The 21,529-nt window shown below is 37.6% G+C and overlaps 1 protein-coding gene across 7 annotated transcripts in view; it reads right to left on the bottom strand.

The window, feature by feature from the left end:
* Window positions 1-210: 210 nt before the first annotated feature.
* LOC127584274 (zinc finger MIZ domain-containing protein 1-like) overlaps window positions 211-21,529 on the bottom strand; it is a 239,396-nt gene continuing 218,077 nt past the window's right edge. For all 7 annotated transcript variants that reach the window (XM_052040924.1, XM_052040925.1, XM_052040929.1 and 4 more), the window contains 2 exons: window positions 13,354-13,599; window positions 211-9,738 (listed from right to left, as the gene is read on the bottom strand). In XM_052040924.1, the coding sequence (XP_051896884.1) occupies window positions 9,631-9,738; window positions 13,354-13,599 (354 nt within the window). In that variant the 3' untranslated portion in view covers window positions 211-9,630. The remainder of the gene's footprint in view (window positions 9,739-13,353; window positions 13,600-21,529) is intronic.

Below are 21,529 nucleotides of genomic sequence, written 5' to 3'. Positions count from 1 at the left end.
GCTGCAAGTAGGTTTTTCATTGCACCTGTGCATACATGTACTTGTGGTATGGCTATAAACTCGACTTTGACTTGAATGCTAGACTTCTGGTGTTTTCACCTCATTGTTGCATATAACTAGGCAGCTTCAGTCTGAAGGCAATTCACTTCAACGATATTTATCTACAAACAATAAGACATTATGAGGGATATTTTAAAGTTGATACAAAAGTGTTTTCATTTCTGACAGCAGTTTTAATGAAGATGTTTTGTTATGTGAATGCACATTTATTAGATAAATAGGTAATATCACCTAACTACATACAATTCCTTCACTTAAAAAAGACAGTAAGATTGCTTTTGCATTGAGTATAGAGGTAAGAAATAAACTTGATACATACAATAATTGGACAAATACAACATTCAGCAGTTGCATGCAGGACACACAATTTTTTTACTGTTTCATTTACTGTACAGAAAAGCTAAAAGAAAAGATTTTTACAAAATATGAAATTTACACTCTTTTCTTTCCATCCTAATTTACAATACATATAGTAGCACCTCAGAAACACAGAGTTGGTGAGTCATGAGCTCATTTACTGAATAGACTTGTTACATCTTTCATTGCTTAGCTGCAATTGCTGGTTTACTGTGCCAGTGCCTTATTTGAATTAAAGTTGCGACAGCTTCTTGTTATTATACCAGAGTACACGCACCTTGTGCCAAATTGCACAAACTAAATAAATTGTGGCATATTTATAAATACAAAATTAAAATAAAAGAAAATTAAAACCTTAAGAAATAAGGATATGTCAGATACAATGAGAGAAAACTGCAAAGGCTATTAAAATATTTTGGATTTCTATAGTTCTCTATAGACTACTTAATATTGCCCCCAATAGAGCAAAATTTAACTAGAATTTAATAGTATCTTTTAATATTTATTAGACACGCACGTATGTATGTATTTATACTAAGGACCATGGAATTTGGGTAGGCAGATAGATTAATGACAGTCTTGTCCTTCTCTGTGTAACATTCCATGTTAAGATATGTCATTCAAAGTCATTGCTTTTGAACTAAAGTTGAGATTGGAAAAAAAACATCCCTTATTAATTAATCCTGACCCTGCCTCACCAATAAATAATGAAGATTCTAAGGTGCAGTGAAGCTCAGAACACCCATCTGTTCGTGAATGACAATTTAAATGCCATATCATTGTGGTATAGTTTCTAATTTAATAACTTTCATCCAGATTTTTATAACCAATCAACCTGAAATTGTTGTGCCATTAATTATGTGAGTTGGAAAAAAAATCCATTAGGATTAAGGAGGACTAATTGCAATTTGTTGTAAACAGCAGCTAATGGCTCTTGTTGGCTAATGTGAGTGGCTGGGTGTTCATCTAATTGCAAGCTCAGTGTGAAATTTGCAACAAGGTATGGAATTCCTGCAGATCTACTAAGCTATCACCAGTGCTTCATTTATTGGTCACATCATTTACAGTCACTTTAAAATAACTTTGAATGTATTTTGATGACTACATTCTGTCTCTTTCGGTTCTCCTATTGCTATAATTGCAGTACTATTAATTTTTCAGTTCTGAATTGTTTAAATACTACATACAAAACCAATAGTGAAAACAAGCTTTTCTAATACTACTTGAGAAATTTATAGATCATTACTTTTTTTTACTGACATTTTGTGCTGTAACAATCAGTTTATTTTGAAAGTAATGCAAGTTAGTTGAGGTTACGATACTCATTGCTCATCTTTGGAAGTCTAAATAATTTTTCAAATGCTCGCAGAACATCTGCAAAAAGTATTATTTTCTTGTCCACCTTTTCCTCTAGTTTTGGAATGCATGGTTTCAAACCATGGTTTATCCATGGCCACCTTAGTGGCCATTCTGCATGGGATTTGATATTGAGCATTACTAGACTGTTGAATGACATAACAATTATTTTAGTGTGCTTAATGTATGCCCATCCTGGACAGTTATCTCCATTTAAGCACTAACATCTTTCAGCTAAGTAGAGGCAGAAGATCATGCGTGGGAAGTCTGGTCTGGATGGCTCAGTGAATGCTACCTTTACCATTACAGAGGAGCTAAAAGGAACAAGAACTAAGGTGGGACTTAAACTATTTTTAAAGCTTTCAGTTAATGTTTCTTAGGATTGTGAAAATGGAAAAGCATTTTAGTAATGTATGAAAATAAACTAATTTAATTCAGATGCTGTCATCCATAGCAGACTTATTAAAAAAGTGTGAACCCTTTTTGTTTTTTGTCTCACATAAAACTTCACAATCACTTAACTGTAACTCTAGTTCGGGGTCAATTTGAGTTTATGCTGGCACAGTGGATTAGTTGGAAGTTTAAGGTTATTAATATTAGCAGAAAATCCATCTTTCAGCAATATTTGGTTTTGGGGTTGGGAAAAACTGGTAGCACTCAGTGCTTATTTTTTGTTTTTAATGTAGATATTTCAGGTAGGCCTTTAATATTACAATGAAAGACAGTAAACAGTTAAGCAAAGTTCTTTCTGTTGATTATCTTCTGATGACTATAATCTCAGAATTTGATTTTTTTTACCTTTTTAGATTGCATGTGCACCTCCATAACCAACTACTATGTCAACTAAAACTCTAGATAAACATTATCTTTCTTAAAAACCACTAGCTTAATTCCTACATCAATGGATGTAAGTAATAATATTGAATTTGATGGTAACATTTTCCCAATCAACTCTTTGCTAATTTTTAAGATATTTGATTGAAAGCAAATTGGGTTCAACCAATTTAAATGTTTCAAGTCTATTCACTGAGTAGTAGTTGGTCAGTTATATCCTGATATTACATAACTTCCTGATTAAAAGCCGTACAGTTCAGGAGTTTGGGTACTGCAATAGAATAACTTCCATGTATTGGAATGTAACCCAGATGACAAAGATCTGTGGTTGTGAATGAAATAAATATGGAAAGACCTAATTGATTCAGCCCAAAACACACAACAGCTCCTAATTTACCATTCTACAACATTAAATTAGGAATCCCACATGGTTACAGGAGACTGCTTTGGAAAACGTAAAATTGTCAGTAATACACTTCTGAATTTAGAATGTGTACTGTTGGGATGCAGTAAACATAACAGTAAAATAACAGGACAAAGTAAAGCTATGTGTACTTTAGGTTGCTGGATAATTCACACTTTTATTCCTGATGAATCAAGTCCAATTGCTTACTCTTTTAACTGCAGAGATTACAGTGTGGCTAAAGCCAGAAAAGCTGGGGAGAAAGGGCAAAATATTTTAAAACAATGTAAAGGAACCTTGAAATGCAGGACATCCAGAACAAATTTCAATTTTATTTGTGCAAGGTCACAGACAAGAAATGTTCCACCTTTATTCTGAAAACAAAAATACTTGTTTTTCCATTTCATATCAATGATGTTGAACCTTTGATGTGATATGTGAATGTTTAAAGGAGACTCCAAAGAGTCTAATGTCATATATGCACTTCAGTGAATTCAGATTAAAAGTATGTAGAATTGTACCATGAGGGAAGACTTCCAAAAGAACTTTAAACAGGAGTAGGTAATGTGTTAGCTTCAACATAGAGAAGTATATCTGGAATTCCATCAGCTGTTAAATAAGTAACTAAGCCAAATAGACCTGTACCCCTGATCTGATTCCTTTCTGTATCGAGTTAGCTAATTTCACTCAGGGTAACGGTTGGGTTATTACAATTACTAAAGTTTCTCAGCAAGAGAAGGGAGAAATGAATGCACTAAAACCCTTCATTGATTCCGATTTAATGCCTCTTACCAATAAAATCTATGTTTGTGGGTGGTAAAAATTGGATAAAGCTTTAAGTAGTCCGATTTCTTTTGGGAGGGGGATGGGAGCCCATTAACTCTCTCAATGGGGCCTTGTGTGTTAAGAGGTCACTTGAAGGCAGTTTGTGGCTGGAGAAAATGCCCTAGTTGAAGGCTACATTTTAGGGAAAGGGGGTGTTTAAAAGCTGTAATAGATACAATTTGGATTGAAAGCAGAGTTTGAGATAAATCTGCAAATATATGTGGCTTAACTGAGTTCTACTGGTGCTAAAGCATTTTAAGCATGTATTTAAACAGCAACAGTACATCAGAACAGAGACCACCACAGATGACTATATACAGTATTAAGCAGGAACATGCAAAGAAGACAATTGTTTTGGTGTTTAAAAACAGAATTTCCTTGTAGTTTCCATAGCTAATTTGGTCATAATATTTTAAAGCACTCCAAACTTAACTTGAGCAGAGTAATAAAAGAGGAACATTTATGTATATAAAATATAGTTTTCCCAAAATCAAAAGTTTTACTGGCACTTGTAAAGTTATTTTCTTACAAAGTGTTGTTCTACTGAAAATATCAAAGGGTTTTATCTGCACACAGCATTTGGTGTATGTTCTACAGCCAGCCACATGCTGGAAACCATGTTCAGCACAAATGTTTCCTTGTGGTCATTCTCAAACAATAACTTGTGGCACGTTTCTTCCATATAAAATAAACTATAATAGTATAGTGAAAAAAATTACACATTGATAAAAATTAACATTGTGGAGATAACTGATAGTTGACTGTTATTAGCTGTACAATAAGTAGTGAAAGTGCACTTTGTTGATGCTATTATTAGGCTTGATTAGCGTACAATTAGTAGCATCCTTTCCCAAGTATACCTTGAAACTGACATGTTGTGAATACAGACACTGGGAGCCAAAACAGTTTGTAAGCAGCTAGGTAAAGTCTACATAAGTGAGAAAAGACAGGCAGATCATAGTTTTAGGAAGGAAGACCTGACTTGGTATAATTATATTTTAAAGTTGCTTTGAGAATATACATGTTTTGGAAGACTGGAAAGTGGAGAAATGTAATATTCATTTTTGAAGGGAAGACTTGGCTGTTCCAGTTAATGTGACAAAGAAGAATATTTAAAAATAGAACTACTAAAGATCTAGAGGAAGATAAAATAAGTGGAAATGGCCAATTTGAATTTCAGAAAGAATTTTCTAACAATTCCAAGAGTTCTTTACAGAGACTGATATAGTGGATGAGGAAATGTAGAGAATTTGACTTTCAAAATCCTTCTGTTGTGGTACCAGATTGTAGAAAATTGGAGAAAAAGGACTAATACAGAATTGTGAAAAAGGATTCTAGAATGGGTAAAAATGTTTAGAATGGGGAAGGAATTAAATGAGTTGGATGTAGGCAAGTTTCTTGGTGGCATCCCACAGGCTTCTGTTCTTGAACTGTTTCTGTCCATTGAATATGTCAATAATTTGGGTAAAAATCCAGAGGGAATGATATCTAAATTTGTGGGTAAGAGGCACAGGAATTAGTTATGACATGCCAGGAAAATGGCAAGAGAATATTGATAAAATGATCAAGTGAACAAAAAAAAGTAAAAGATAAAATTTAGTATCAAGAGTGAATGGGTGCATTTGGTTCTAAATAGAACATAATTGTACTTTAATTGGGGGAAACTGGGTGATAATGGATCATGGTTCAGGTGTGAAACACATTAAAAGTGGCACCTCTAGTGAATAAGGCCATTTGAAAGCTGAGTTTTATGTTATGGAATTTATAAAGTAAGACATAATCATGAATTTTGGAGTGTTGTGTTCAGTTTTGACCTCCATAAAGTAAAAAGGATATTGAAGCATTACAAAGGTTGAGTGCAAAATGACTAGGATTTTTAATTGATTGACGTGAGGAAATGCAAATAAAGTGTGGTTGTAGTTAGAATGGAGACTTAAGGGTTGGTTCAATAGATGTGTTTAAAACCTCGAAGGTTTCTGAAGTCAGGTTGTCTATAGCAATTGAACCATCAAGACAAGATTTAAGATTAAAATTTTATGTTCATTTTAAAGAAATGTTACATTTTGTTTAAAATACTAATTTGTGAGGTTGTGGAATGTATAGTTGAAATATAGACCATGTCAAACTTTACAAACAGATTAGGTAGATAAACTGAACGAAATAGGTATAACAGGTGTATGGAAGCAAGGTAAGCACATTGGAATGAGGAGTGCTGCTTATTCCATGCTGTGATTCTTCCTAATTCTGTGTAAATGCACATGCAACCATTTAGATTCTCTTTCCGGGAAATGGAAAAGATCCAAAATGAGACAACAGATCTATCTTAAAATACCAACCATATTGGATTCTAGGGAATCACCTTAATAAGTTGTTGCTAAATTTTAATCAATGTAATTGTTTATATTGATCGTATTTCATAATAAAGTGGAGCAGTTTCTATGCATCAGTGCAGTATGGTGTTTCTGTATTTGGAAAGGTGGAAGGATTTGAAATTAGGGTGCTGGCATTTCAGGCAGTATAAATTTTACGGACAAATTTCACTTGTTATCAATTACAGATGATCTCACTACTGATCCTCAGCATTTGCAAAGGGAGTCAGAGGAGAAATTTGTCTTTGGTTGCCAGTGCTGAACGCATTCATGAGTATCAGCTGTCAATTATATTGAGCTGTGCACATTTGATTCCATCATCATCATTAGAAACAAATGTGTAAGACGTGAATAGAACTAAAATACACGATTAAATTATAACATAAGATACTTGGAGAAGTACAATTATCAATCTCTGCTTAAACCCTAATAAGAGCACTGCAGCACACCTGCAACAAAATGATACTGGGACTAGGGGCATTAAATTATGAAGAAAGGTTGCAACAGACCAATGTTTCCTGGAATGTTGAAGATTGACTTGTAGTTAAGATAGCTTCACTCTAAAGAATCCTTAAATTATTTCTTGGTCAGAAGTCTAGAACAAGGATGCACAGCCTAAGAACTAAAAGCCAGGTTGCTGTCTGGAAATTCCATCAAAGGGTAACACAAGTCTGTAACTCTCCCCTAAAAAGTATTGAAACAGAGGGCCATTTGAAAATTTTAAAACCAGGCACAACATTGTGGGCCGAAGGGCCTGTACTGTGCTGTAATGTTCTATTTATCTATAAAACCAATAGTTTTGTAAAGCAAGAGTATACAGAACTACTGGGTAGGTGTACAGAACTACTGGGTAGGTTGTGTTAGGTGATTGAAAAGACTTGATTTCTTAACAGGAATATAGAAAAAGGAGTAGACTGTTATTTCTAGAGATGCTAAAACCTACCGATGCCGGTCCAAAGCTCTAGCATCTTATTCAAGAAGAGTTTGTCAGACTTTGTGCAGATCTTTACTCTTTCATTTCAACTAAAAAAAAATGAGATAAAAGGTGCTACAGTATCCTAATGTACAAACTTACTGTGCAACAAGTTAATCAGATACAGATTATTATTACCTGATATCCACATTCTAATACCCCCAGTTGACCAGCATAAACAGAATGCAAAGGCAGGTGAGAAAATAGAAATCTGGTTATTCCATGTTACTCTCCGGCACATCATTGACCGGTCAGGAGAATAAGTTGGGGACTAGGATTGCTCTGAAAACCAGCATTGGCTCGATACACTGAATGACCTCCTATCTTTTAAATCACAATGGTAATAGGAGTTGGCTGCCTGCTTGAATTTTTGTTCAGGGAATAGTGTATGATTAGTTAAAAAACAACCTGGGACCTATAATAGAATCAATCACTTTCCTTGTTTACAATTTATACTATTCCTTTGGATAGAGTCTTATCTTCCCCTATATTGTTTCTTCCTTGAATATGAACAACAGTTCTAATCTTTGATCTCAGTTGTGCTCTCCCACTCTTACCGACTTCTTTTCCAACATTTTACTGATTTCTATTTGTGGAAATCTATTTTTTCTTTTGCTTTTCCAGTGCATTTCACACCCTTAGCATTTGCAATAGCCTACACCTCTTCTGATTATTGAGCTCATTAACAGCATCTTTGTGAAAACTGGCACAAATTTTCCCGCTTTGCTCAGGACTTTTTTTCCCAAAAACATGCTTCTCTTGACTGTGTATGACCTTTTACAAGAGTTACACTCAAAACTGTCTTTCTCCAAATTACTTTCTGTGCATTTTCAGCATTCAAGACATTTTTGTAACTTTAATTGATTTCTAATCCCATTTCATATTTAAAAGGAGAAATCCCACTCTATGTTCCAGGACTGACACAGAAGCAGGACTTTGAATAATATAATTTACTACATTAAAATTGAATTTTCTAACAGCAAACAATAGTTTACAAATAAAAAGCTATAGAAATTAAACAATGAGCTTTATTGTCTTACAAATTGCAGTACAACCCTAGATAATCCTAATAAAGGAGATAGATGCCATAAACTTAAACCCAAACCTAAACAATATTGATTTACGTATCTCAACCATCTTAAATAGACCACAGACATCCTGAACTGCTGTAGCTCAACAGAACTAAAAGGAACATAGATTTTCCATCCTCCTTTTCTTCTCCCTTCACCCACCCTCAAAGTTATGGAAGTAATTTGCAAATACAAATTTCAAGACAATGATTATTTTCTGCAATAATTGTATTGTTTTAAACGACCTCTCTCATCACAGTGTATATTTTTTTTAAAAAAAAGTTCCTTGCACCTGCAATTGATCGTCACCAGCATTGAAATCAACAATCATCATTGGGCACTGTTCAATTGTTTTGCCAATACCACAGTATTTTAGATATATAAAAAAACTTTTTGGTGCCACATGGACTTGGTACAAAAGCCACAGCCTGTAGAACAGCATTGGTGTGTTCAGATAAGTCTATATTAAGAATGCTTTTTTTTAAATGAACAAAAATTGTGAAAAGGTTAGAGCAATCAAAGTGGGATAATAACACAGTACTGTCATTTAATCACCTCTGTGTACTCCTTTTATATTACAATGATATGACGGCCAACATCTTTATCACAGGTTGTGAAATGCAGGCAGTGATACTGTTTCATTACAGCGTAGAAGAAATCCTCTTTCCCCTCAGTGCTGTAGTGTCCCTACCTTGGTCACTAAGAATCTTTTGTGCTTTTATTTTGTAATTGATCATAATTTGTTTTTTTTGCATTTTCTTCAATGATTTTGAAGTTATAGTTAGTGAGTCTCCATCTATTCTCTTCCTTACAGATGGAACTTCAGGGATCCAGGAAAATCATTGTACTTGATAACAGGGGCTTGCGAGTTCTGTTTTGTTTTTCAGCTTCCTCCCCGTGCAAGGCTTTTGATTCCTAGATGTCACAGTCCTCACATCAATTGTGAATGTGGAGAATAATCCACAAGGTTACTGAGCTGAATAACAAACCTGCAATTAGTGGCTCAAAGCTAATTGCTGCATTGAAGTCTTTCCCATCTTTTGCCTTAATGCTTTGAAATACAGACAAGATTTGTGGCATTAGTAACAAACGATTATTCTGCCAAATCTTTGACAACGATTGGTTGTAATTTTAGATTCTCTAATTAGCTGGTTTCTTCTAGCTTGTCAACATTTCAAATCTCATCTGTGTTCTAAAGATATTTAGAACTCTAAAAGGTGATGGCAATTTACAATGGGTCTTGGAGGATCTCCTACCAGTACTGTCCACAGAGACATCTGTCAATAGGTTTTCACTATCAACAGTGCAAGGCAGTGTGGAGTCTCAATTGAGCTTCAGTGAAGATGAAGCTTCAGTTATCATGGTGGTTAAAAAGGAAGAATTTTAGTTGTTCTCAAACAAGGACAGAAGGTCATCATTGCTGTTGTTTGGCATGTCTGGAGGTCCTAGATAGGAAAGTAGCTCATCTGGGTTTGTAATCTCTGGAAGAAGCTAAAAAAAAAGATAAACAATATCAATTATATTTTTCTTTTTATGGCAATTTAAATCCTGTTGATTTAGAGTTGAAACAGTTTAAAATTACTTAGCCAAAAAAAATTTCAACTTTGAAATTCGTGCCTCCATTTGTTGGCTTTGCAGAAAGTGCTATTCACAGCTCTAATCGCACTGTGAAACTGACACCAAAAGGAAATTCCTGGCACTCGGGGAAAGATTTGCGCAGTGATTGGGCAAGTGGGAGCTAGTTGGGGGTGGGCTAAACTTTTAGTTCTGAGAAGTACTGATCTGACATAACAAAATCGTTTTCTAAGGCAGTGATTCAATACCTCCTAAGATCTATGCTTTATGTGCCATAAGTTAGCACACACATGCTTTTGGCCTCTCTGCAACAACTCAAAGCCGTCCGCAGTTCCACTTTATTCTCTGCTGCATTTGATGCTGTAATGCATGACTTTTTTTGTTCCTTTCTGACGTCAAAGAACGCAAATTTGAACAACTTTTGAATTCCAATACCTCTTCTGACCTTTCTTCTTCCGTTTCCTCTGATCCCATCTCTCCTCGCAATTACACTCCCCTGCTTTTTTTTAACCATAACTTCTGATCTTCCCCTTCCTGATCCCAAATGATCAGTCCTCAGCTAAGGCATCAGCTACATCCCCCTACATCCCCATCTCAATTAATTCCAGCCCAACAAGACGTTGGATTCTTCTTTTGTTGCATTTGTGCCTTCTTTTTTTTGGCTATGTATCCTTACCCCAGATTGTGAATCCTTTCTCCATTTTCTCCAGAATTCCCAATCTACTTGGACCCTTCCCTCTAGCCTCTTACCCTCTCTGTCTATTTATTGCTAACTGCCAAAAGGATATTATCTGCCTTAATTTCACCACTTTCCTCACTAACCCTAACCTACCCCTCTGTGAGCTTTCAACAGTCCACTCACTAAGAATGGATCCTGACATCGCCATCTAATCTGCTGACAAGGGTGGTGCTATTGTTCTCTGGCAAACTGTCCTCTATCTCACAGAGTCCAAAATTCAGATCTCAGACATGTCCCCGTACTTCCTCCTAGATCTCAAACACCAGGCCATCGTCTCCCACACAGTCACGGACCTTCCTGTCACTGCTTCCAATCTCATACTGCCTCAGCCCAGCACAGGCTGCTTCTACTTTCTGCCCAAGATCCACAATCAAGACTGTATGGATAGACTCATTGTTTCAGCCTGCTCTTGCCCCATTGAACTTATTTCTTCTTACCTTTGCCCCATCCTTTCACCTCTAGTCCAGTCGCCTCCCACTTACAAACGTGACACTGCAGATGCTCTCTGCCACTTTCCAATCCCTTGATCCAATCTTCACCATGGATACACGATCCCTCTACACCTTCATTCCACATCTGAAGAGTCTGAGCGCCCTCTGCTTTTTCCTTGAAGAGGAGGCCCAACCAGTTTCCCTCCACCAACACACTAGTTTGCCTGGCTGAACTTGTTCTCACATTGAACAACTTCTTTTTAACTCCATTCACTTTTTCCAGGTCAAATGTGTAGCCACAGACACTTGCATGGGCCCAAGTTACACCTGTCTTTTTGTGGGATTTATGGAATAGTCTTTGTTTCAGGCCCACTCCTTCAACTCCTTTTCTGGTACATTGATGACATCTTTGGTGCTGCTTCCTGCTCTCATACAGAATTTAAATGCCATCACTTTTGCTGCCAGTTTCTACCCTGCTCCCACCTTAATCCACCTCTGACTCTTAATTTCCTTTTCTAGATCTCTCCTCCTCCATCTCAGGGGATAAGCCAGCCACAAATGTCCATTACAAGCCCACAGATATCACTATTTCCTTCTACCATGCCTCCTGCAAGGATTCCATTCCATTCTCTCAGTTCCTTCACCTGTCATATTTTCTCCAATGAAGAGACGTCCTGTACAGTTGCCTCTGAAATGACTTCCTTCTTGAATCTTGCCTTCCTCTCTAGCATTGTGGACAGAACTTAAATGCATTTTATCTATTTTCTGCAACTCAGCTATTCACTTCTTACAATCTAATGTAATGCATTCAGTGTTCACAATGCCTCGTCTACTTCAGAGAAAGCAAACCCAAATGGGCGATCACTTTGCGGAGCACCTGTGTTCAGTCTGTAGAAGTGATCCTGAGCGGGTTGTCTTCCCTCTTAATTCACCATCCCACTCTCTCTGATCTTTCTGGCTGTGGCTTCCTGCACTGTCACATCAAGGACCATCATAAACTTGAGGAACAACACCTCATCTTCTAAAAGAGTTTGTTGTAATCTTCTAGACTGAGTATTGAATTCTCCAACTTTGGATAACTCGCTCTTTCTTTCCCTATCAGAACATCGCCATTTCTGCCTGTTACCATTTTGGCTCAGCTTTTCTTTTTCTATTTGTATAGTCTGGTTTGATGGACATGTTCTACTGCCTTGCTATTAGCCATGCAAGTAGTTCTGCTATAACACATGTTTCCCTAACATGAGTTGAACACAACTGGATTGATGAATTGGGGAACACTATTTGTATTACATAAGCTGAATTGGTTATAATGTGATTTTGTTTAGGAATGAGAGGGCTGCTTAACAGCTGTCAATTTTCAAATTGACAAACAGAAAAAAAGCTGTTCTGGGGAAAAAGGTCTTGGGGAGAACAATCTGTTTATATGTAACCTCCCCATAGTAATCAGACACCATTCTCTTATAAACACCATTATCTCTTACAAACACAGGCTGCTAGTTTCACCAGGGGAGGCCACTGGAAATTGACAAGCAATCGCTTCTATTTACACTTGTGCAATGATACTCTTATTAAATAAGGTGACATACAGCCTTTAGTATTTTTAGCTTGCAGTACAAAATAAACTTATAACTATTAAAAACATTTTTTGAAAATCCTGTAGGGGCAAAATATCTTTGTTATTGTGAGCCTGAAACTCTCTAGTCTCTAACCCCCTTTTCCCCCATTGACATGGTTGTTTTTATAATGCAGTTTTCTATAATGCAAGGTTTCTTAGTTCTACTACAACGCAAAAGTTGTGTTCCACCGTGTACATTACAAAGTAGTATAATGTGATTCCTACCGCTATATTAGGTCATAGTCTCGCCTTATCAGAGATATTTCCGTTCTAACTATCCCTTCCCCACCTTGTCTGCTACTGAAAACTAACTTGTTTCTCTCTTTCCCAGTTGTGTGACAGGTTCCAAACGTTAAATCTTAACTGTTCCTCTTTTCACAGATCTTACCTGACCTGCTGAGTGTTTCCAGCATTTTCTGTTTTTATAACAAAAATTTAATATTGAATGTTTTGACCTATTCTGACCCAGACACATACAACTGATCAAAATAAAAGTCTGGTGCTGAAAACTTCAATAGAGTCTAATCTGCACTTATGGCTTGTACTTTTCCAAGATGCTCAAAAGAGTGAGGTAAATCATTTTTGATTAATGGCCATCAATCTTGAACGTTAATTTATGTTTTGCCTCCAACATGTTGTCTGACCTGCTCATTTATTTTTACTCTTTTTTTGAGCGATTAGTCCTGTGGCTAATGTATTATTCACTTAAAGGAAGCTGCTGACAGTGAAAAATTTGTTGCACTTACTTCCAGAGAAGGCTCTGGAACATCAGCTGCTCCCTGACCACCTGGCTGACCTTCCATCACCGAGGATGGATTGAAGGTCAATTCACCATGTGAATGGGCATTGGAGCCTGCCTGCTGGAGCTGCCGTTGATGCTGGGAAGGGCTTCTGTGGTGCAGTGGCTGCCCTGACTGGTTGCCAAGGTGGGGTGCATGGACTCCTTGCTGCATAGTAGGGTGGGATTGATCTATTGTAGCAGAATGAGGAATCTGTGGAGAAAAGAGAAAACAAAGGAATGAAATGAAATAATGGGACAACTACAGATATTTAAACCTTTTCCAGATGTTTTAATAAATAATGATAAAATTTAGAGAGAGAACAAATATATCCAATTATTTGTCAAAAAATTTATTTGCTCCAGTTTTCATGCTTCTGTACTAATTTGAATCCCATGGAATAAGTCTCAGACCTGTGTATATGCGTGTGTGATTTTGGTCAGGAAACGGTTTTCATTTATATGCAATTACAGCTTGCTTTCGGACCTGACAAGGACACTCTTCATAGCAGCAATAAGTACTATGGCTCCTAAAGATGACAGAGAGGCAAGATAGTATGGGGAGGTAATGCCTTGTTTCATATACGAGGCCATTAAAGTTGATAAAATAAATGCCAGAATGGAGATGCTAGGCATCAGGAAGGGCCAGGAGCCCTTCACAGTGTAGCCACTCATCAGGAGTTCCAAGAGTCAACAGACATCCCAACTTCAAGGACTGATACTCAATGAACAATGGAACAATTCCATCTTACCAAGTATGTCAATTTGAGAGCTACAGCACAAAGTACGTGTTCAGAGACGCGCATGTAGATACGCACAGACGTACACATTCTGAATTTAAATCTGCCATAGGTTTACAATGAAATGTTTTTCTCCATTTACTTCAGGTCAAAGTATTAACTGAAGGGAAGGAGGCAATCAGGATGGCAGGAGGCCCCCTTGTGCTCAGCCACAACAGTAGAGGAGGTGGCCCTTCTCCCAAGAGAATTGAGGTCACACAGCCCCAAATGGATGCCAGAGCCGAGGAGACTGCAAATCTCTCTGGTAAGCATAGCTATCATATTTCCTCCTCATAGAATCCAAAAGAAAATGGATCGATGATGAATTCAGTTCAAACTGCAGGTGTGCAAGTTCTCTTCTCCAGAAGCATCATGAAGACAACTTATTTTTAGATTTACTCTGATGTATCACTGCAAGATATTCTGAGAGGGAACCTGTTTCTAACTGATCACAATCCCTACCACTAACTTAACGACCAGCACACTAGGACGATGAGCAGTAGCATCAAGGGGTGGAGTCTGAGGTGCTGATAATAATGTCACCTAAAATACTAAGGGTGGAAGTTGGCATGAAGGTGAAGAAACTTTACAGTCTGTACAGCGTACCAGAAAAATATACAAATTCTACTGTCATCTGGAATCGTATTGTGGTTCTTTAAGAACAGCAAGCTGCTGTTCCTGAGCAGATTGAGTTCTGCAGGAACAGAGAGATATCGTTTGTGACCTCGTCTGTTATTCTGAGAGAGGGAGATGTCCCTTGGGTTCAGATCGTTCTCCATCAGGAATAGACTGTTGCACAGATGGAATTGAGAAATATGGTGGACACCTGGGTGCAGGAGTTCTTGATTGCATCTGGCATGTGTTTGGAGGTTGAAATAACAATGTGTGGTCTGGGTCGCAACAGATCGCGTCTAACTGGTCCCAAGAGATCTCGTGATATTGTGAACGCCTGCCTCCTGGTTGAGGGTGGGGGAAAATGTTACTTTGCCTCTTCAGGAGGACAGGGTTCTTTTCCCACTACTGCCTTCCAGACAATATACTCATCTTTGCTTCCCACTTTGCTGCCCAGTCTACTGCTTCACAAGCCACCCCTTCAAAGATAACAGCTTCCCATGGGCATCAACAAACCCTACCATCAAAGGAAGCTACTAACAGTCTAGCTGCAGCCAAAGTGGGAGTGCACTACCTGGAAGGCACTAAGGAACAATGTTGAGGTGGTTCATTTAAGTTTCAGTTCAGTGTTGTTCAGCCAAGGTTGCTTTAATGCCACCTTGGCCAGGTTAGGATGGTTTTGACATGAATAATACTAGGATAGCTCAGATTTGGGACTGTAGCTCTTTAGAAGAAACATTGTACAATCATTTATATGATCCCTTAAAAAAAATTACAACCGTGACACCAGGTGACTTCAAATCTGCCTCTTAGTTTAGTGACCTGTATCCATTACAAGTCACTCCACAGATTGCCTCTATTTACATTCTTCCTTTCTCTACGCAAACGTTAATCAATCTTTGCTGTAGTCTTATGATGCAGAAACTGATCCAAGTCTGCCTTAGGTTGGCCGTATAGTTGGTCAGCTATTCATTATTCAATGTTTGAAGGACTCAATTTCTTGAGTTAAAGAGAGATACATCAAAGATATACAGAAATGAGCCATTCAGCCCACAAAGGAAGCACCAACTATCCACTTACACTAATTCAATATTATTCACATTATTGTGGATGCACAATCAAAATCCCACAGAAGGCATCACACTAAATGTCTTTGCTCACAGATGTGGATTTCTAGGTTCTATTTTAGATTCCAGGTGTTTAGCAAATGTTTATCCCTTCATATTATTTTCATTAGCTGGAAAATCACAATTAAATCTCTGGTCTGAACACTCCTGATGGATAGATTGGATAACTAGCCAAGACCCAGCCTTGCCTGATCCCACCCTGCACTCGCACACAGGAACAGCTACAGGGATGTAAGCACCTGTTTGGGTGGAGGATGGTTGCTCAGAGTTACTAAGTCCTTGGCCTCAAAGATGCAGACGTATAAGTTAGGCGCAGGAGTGTTTTCTACTTCCATTTGTACCACTCATGCTGTGATAAACAATAATGCTGTCAAGGCTCTGTACAAAGTTGAGTTTCATTCATTTTTTTGACAAATTCTTATGTTGAGAGTTAGGTTAACAATTACAATATAGTAATTATACAGTATATTGGATGATCAATTGGGGTTTAATCCAACATTTGCTCTAAGTAGTCACTTTGGCTACTTGGGGCACATTATATATGTCATACTTAATACCGTTAATTTTGTTGTCAATGTCAACATACCCAAGGAGTAAAGCTTTTGAAATGAAATGTTGCTAGCATTTCACTAGATACCAAATTCTTCTTGTTTGGATTTCCCACGGTAACAAAAAAACCCTTGTACCACCATGGCTGCTGGCAGTGACAGTAAGGCTGTAATGATGTAATGGTCACCCCCTCCACGTCAAAATGAACTGAAACACACAAGCACTCTTGATCCCCACTTTTGCCATAAACATGCCCATGTTCTTGATTCCCATTGTTTCAGCTCTGGCTGCACACCTAGTCCATACTCTGTATCCTGCCTCCCATGCAAGCCTACCCATGTTCCTGACTCTGACCCCGCCAGCACATTGATTGTTGATGTATCACTGCTGGCTAGCACGCAACATCAAATATAATCTGTTTTATGGCAAACAGGGCTCCGGAGGAAATATTTACCAGCACTCCCAATAATACACAGCCAACCTCGCAAGTTCTCAGATCTGCAGATACTAAGCCAGTGGATAATGAGGACTTGGTGTACTGCCTTCTTCTCCAGAGAGTTCACTTTGAGAACAAAGTAATCCTTAAGGAACCGATAAGACTATACCTCAACAAAACCCAAGTCAGAGACAAATACAGTGAATGAAGTCCAGGAGCATTATCCCTAATTTTTTTTTTTGAGAGTGACTTAAATGTATTTCTTCAGTTCAGAATTAGCTATTTAATATTTGAATTTAATTGGCCAGAGGGACTCAGTTTCCCAGGGATCCTTGGTGGGAAGAAGAAAACAATTGGTGAGTCTGGAAGTGAACACTAAGTGCCTGTTATCATATTACCTGCCATCAGTGGTACAATTGAAAGATGTTAGTGATTTTAAATACACAGCCAGACTTCTATAAGGGTGATTGAACAGATGTATTAATGGAACGAATTAGAATCCCCTCACAGCATCCTTTTGAAATGACATTCTAAAGTAGAATTAAGTATCCATTAGTCCCAGCTGCTGTATGTCACCTTTATGGATCTTGTTAGGTATCCGTTCAAATAATATGTTTAATCAATGAGTCTCCTGGAATTTATAAATGCTGGGAGAAAACGTAATATAGAGTTCATTGGTATAAGACCCAATGACATGTGACTAATAGTCTAGGAAACTTTTATAGAGTTTGAATTTCTTGGGCTATTGAGAAGATTTAGAGCAAAAAAACAAGATGCTAGTGTGTCAGGCAACATCTGTGGAGGGAAATGGACAGTCGACATTTCAGGTTGAGACCCTTCAAATGGCCTGACCTGAATTCCTCCAGCATCTTGTTTTTTTGCTCCAGATTCCAGCATCTGCAGTCTCTTGTGTCTTCATTGACGATTTTATCTTTTCATCCCCATCATTATGTGAGGGGATATTAATATGTAGGAAGTAATGGTGGGTGCATCTTTTATTTTTGGAATTTGTTAAATGGATATTGAATATAGAATTGAACGTGCTGTAAGGCCACAGAGAGGTTCTCTTTTAAAGAAATGATTTATGACAGTTGTGTGGCTGGAGATCTGCCTGCAAAATTTATCTCAGTAATGGCTGCTTTGGTAAAGACAAAGTTGAGGTAGAAGTTGATGTTCCAATAGATTCTATGCAGACGGCTTCAAGGGATATAGGATCTTTGATTACACATCTATCCCTTCTTTCCTGGAGTCAACGAGCCTCCCTTAAACATCTGCTATGTCCAGCCCAAAGCTCCCACTCAAAAAGTACAGCCATTGTTATGACCACAGAAGTACTCATGATAGGTATTTAACAAATGTCAGTTCATAAATAATTTCATGCCAATGGTCTAAATTGAGTACTTTTGAACTCCAAGGCTGCTTTGAGTTCTCCATTATTTATCGTACTTTCTTAAGTACAGAAGGAAGCCATTCAAGTCTATGCCAGCTCTCAGAGCATCTCCACCAATGCCATTCCCTTACTTATTTCTGGCACACTGGTCTCTCTCACATGCCCATTAACAGACCATTATTTTCCAATCACTCACCTGGTGCAGTCACAGAGAATATGCAAACTCCTAAAAGACAGCACCAGAGGTCAGAATTGAATCCCACTTACTGGAACAGTAAGACACAAGCACTATTAGCTGAATCACTATGCTGCCTGCTGTTCCAATGGAGCATTCAGTGATTTGCAGACTTTGAATCTGCCAAATTACTATTGTTTAACAAAAATGGCATTATAAGAGGATGATGTTATTAACGTGTATCTGATGTTAAAAATTCATTAGATGTGTTAGTGTGTACCCTGATCAGAAAGATATGGTTGAATCTCTTCATTGGTGTGATTGGAAATGGTTGCAAATGTGTTTTGCTCTGGATGTCGAAAAATGGTATGTGAAGCAATTTCTGGGAAATTGTATTCAAATCTTTAATATTTCCAATTGCAAGTCAGTTAACTTTTCTGTATAGTGTACCTCTTATTACAAGTCTTGTTTGGAGGTCAATTTACCTCTTGGAATCATTAGCATAAGAACAGCTTTGGAAAATGTTAAAAACATTGCATTTGATGAGATGGTGGAAGGGGAAGTTAAATGTGTTAGAAAAGAGACAGCAAGCAGCGATGTTATGTAATTTGAAAGGGAAATGGTATGGAAAAACAATCAAGTGCTTTTGCTAACAAAAGGTGGAGAGGGTTTGGATTTGCTGTAATGATTTCCAGGATAATGCTTAGTACCTCGGCTTGCATAGTTAAAAATCCAACCTGGCCAATGTACCCAGTTTGGGGTAAGGATGAAGAAAACCTTCAACCAATGCTTGTTATCTTTAGCATGGAGGGCAACAAGGACAATTTGTTTGATATTAGTCTACATGGAATAAGGATTTTCACAAGGTCCCATATGGTAGGCAGGCAAATTGGATCCAAAACTGTCTACAGTGTGAAGCAAAGGGAAATGTTTGATTGTTTTGGTGACTGGAAGGTTATCAGCAGGGTTCCACTGGGCTCAGTATTCACCCCTTTCCTTTTTCTAATATATATTCATGATTTAGACCTAAATGTAAGGGGAGGGGGGTGAGATTGGTATGATTAGGAAAATCTGCAAATGATACAAAAATTGATCATGTGATTCACGGTGTGGAGGAAAGCTATGGACTGCACAAAGGTACAGATGGATGGTCACTTGAGCAGAAATGTGGCAAATAAGATTTAATCTAGAGAGGTGTAAGATAATGTATTTGGGGAAGTGCAATAAGGCAAGGGCATATCGAGTAAATGATGACGTTGAAGAACAAAAGGACCTTGGAGTATTTGTTCACAAATCCTTAAAAGGCAGCAATACATGACAATAAGATAGTTTAAAAAGGCACAAGGCATAACTTTTCTTCATTAGCTGAGGTACAGAATACAAGAGCAACAACCTTGATGTGGCACCTTATCAAATGCCTCGAGAAATCTATGTATTGTACATCCATGAGTTCCCCTTCATCTACAGCACATGTTACTTAAATGAACTCCAAAAAAATGATCAAGCATGACTCTCTTTCACAAACCCATGTTTATTTTGTCTGATTACCTTGATTTTTTTTCTAAGCATTCTGCCATAATGTCTTCAATAATAAATAGCTTTATTATATTCTCCAGCATAATCAAAGACCCCACTCACCCGGGTCATTCTCTCTTCTCTCCTCTTCCATCAGGTAGAAGATACAGGAGCCTGAGGGCATGTACCACCAGATTTAAGGACAGCTTCTACCCCACTGTGACAAAACTATTGAACTGTTCCCTTATACAATGAGATGGACTATGACCTCATGATCTACCTTGTTGTGACCTTGCACCTTATTGCACTGCACTTTCTCTGTAGCTGTGACACTTTACTCTACTGTTATTGTTTTTACCTGTACTACATCAATGGACTCTTTACAAACTCAATGTAACTGCACTGTGTAATGAATTGATCTGAACGATCGGTATGCAAGACAAGTTTTTCACTGTACCTCGGTACAGGTGACAATAATAAACCAATACCAATCTATGACAGATGTAATTTGGCTGTAGTTTCCTGCTCGCTGCTTCCCTCCTTTTTGAATAAAGAAGTTACATTTAGTATTTTCTAATCTGACAGAACCTGCACCAAACCTAGGGAATTTTTGAAAATTTAAGTCCAACATATGTACTATCTCACCAGTCACTTCCTTTAAAACCCTATAGCATGAAACCCACCAAGACCCGGAGACTTGTCAGTCTGCAACACCAACAATTTTTTTAATAGCACTACTCAGTTGATTGCAATTTTCCTGAATTTTCCCCCTCCCTTCTAAATCCCAGTTTACAACTATTTCTGGGATGTTATTTATATCCTCTACAGTGAAGACCAGTGCAAAGTATCCTGTTTAATTCATCTGCCATCTCCTTATTTTCCATTATTAATTCGCCAACACTCACTTTGTTAATACAGTACCTGCAGAAACTTCTATTATGTTCTTATATTTTTGTTTGTTTTTAATATTTTGTCCAGTCTTCTAAACTTTTATCTGTTTTTGCATAATTAAGTGCTTTACAAAAAAAAGTTTGATTCTATCTTTAACTTTTTTAGTTAACTATGCATGGTGGTTCCTCCCCCTGGAATTTTTCTTTCTTGCTGGGATGTATCTACTCTGAAAGATCCTCTTAAATGTCTGCCACTGCATCTCAATTGATTGATCTCTTAACCCAATTTATTTAGCTCTGCTTTCACACCCTCTTAATTATCCCTTTTAAAGTTTAAAATACTATCTTGGGCCCATTCTTCTTTTCCTGAAATTGAATGTAAAGTTCAATTTTATGATCACTGCTGCCCAGGGGAGCCTTCACAATAGGACCATTAATTGACCCTATCTTGTTGCACAATACTAGGTCCAGAAAAGCCTGCTGTCTGGTTGGCTCCGGAATATGTGTTCTGAAAAATTGTCCTGGAAATATTCTAACCAGGCTACCTTGGCCCAGCTTGGAGTACTCAGGTTGTTGGTTCCCACCTGTTTCTCGTACAGCTGTGTGTGGCATCTTTTCCATTCAGCATAACCTGCATTTGGCATTTTTGATGGATGATCCTCCAAGTTCCC

The sequence above is a fragment of the Pristis pectinata genome, chromosome 29 (assembly GCF_009764475.1).
Source record: "Pristis pectinata isolate sPriPec2 chromosome 29, sPriPec2.1.pri, whole genome shotgun sequence".
Classification (NCBI taxonomy): Eukaryota; Metazoa; Chordata; class Chondrichthyes; order Rhinopristiformes; family Pristidae; genus Pristis; species Pristis pectinata.
Note: the sequence above shows the minus strand (reverse complement) of the source record. Positions and strands in the feature narration are given on the sequence as shown.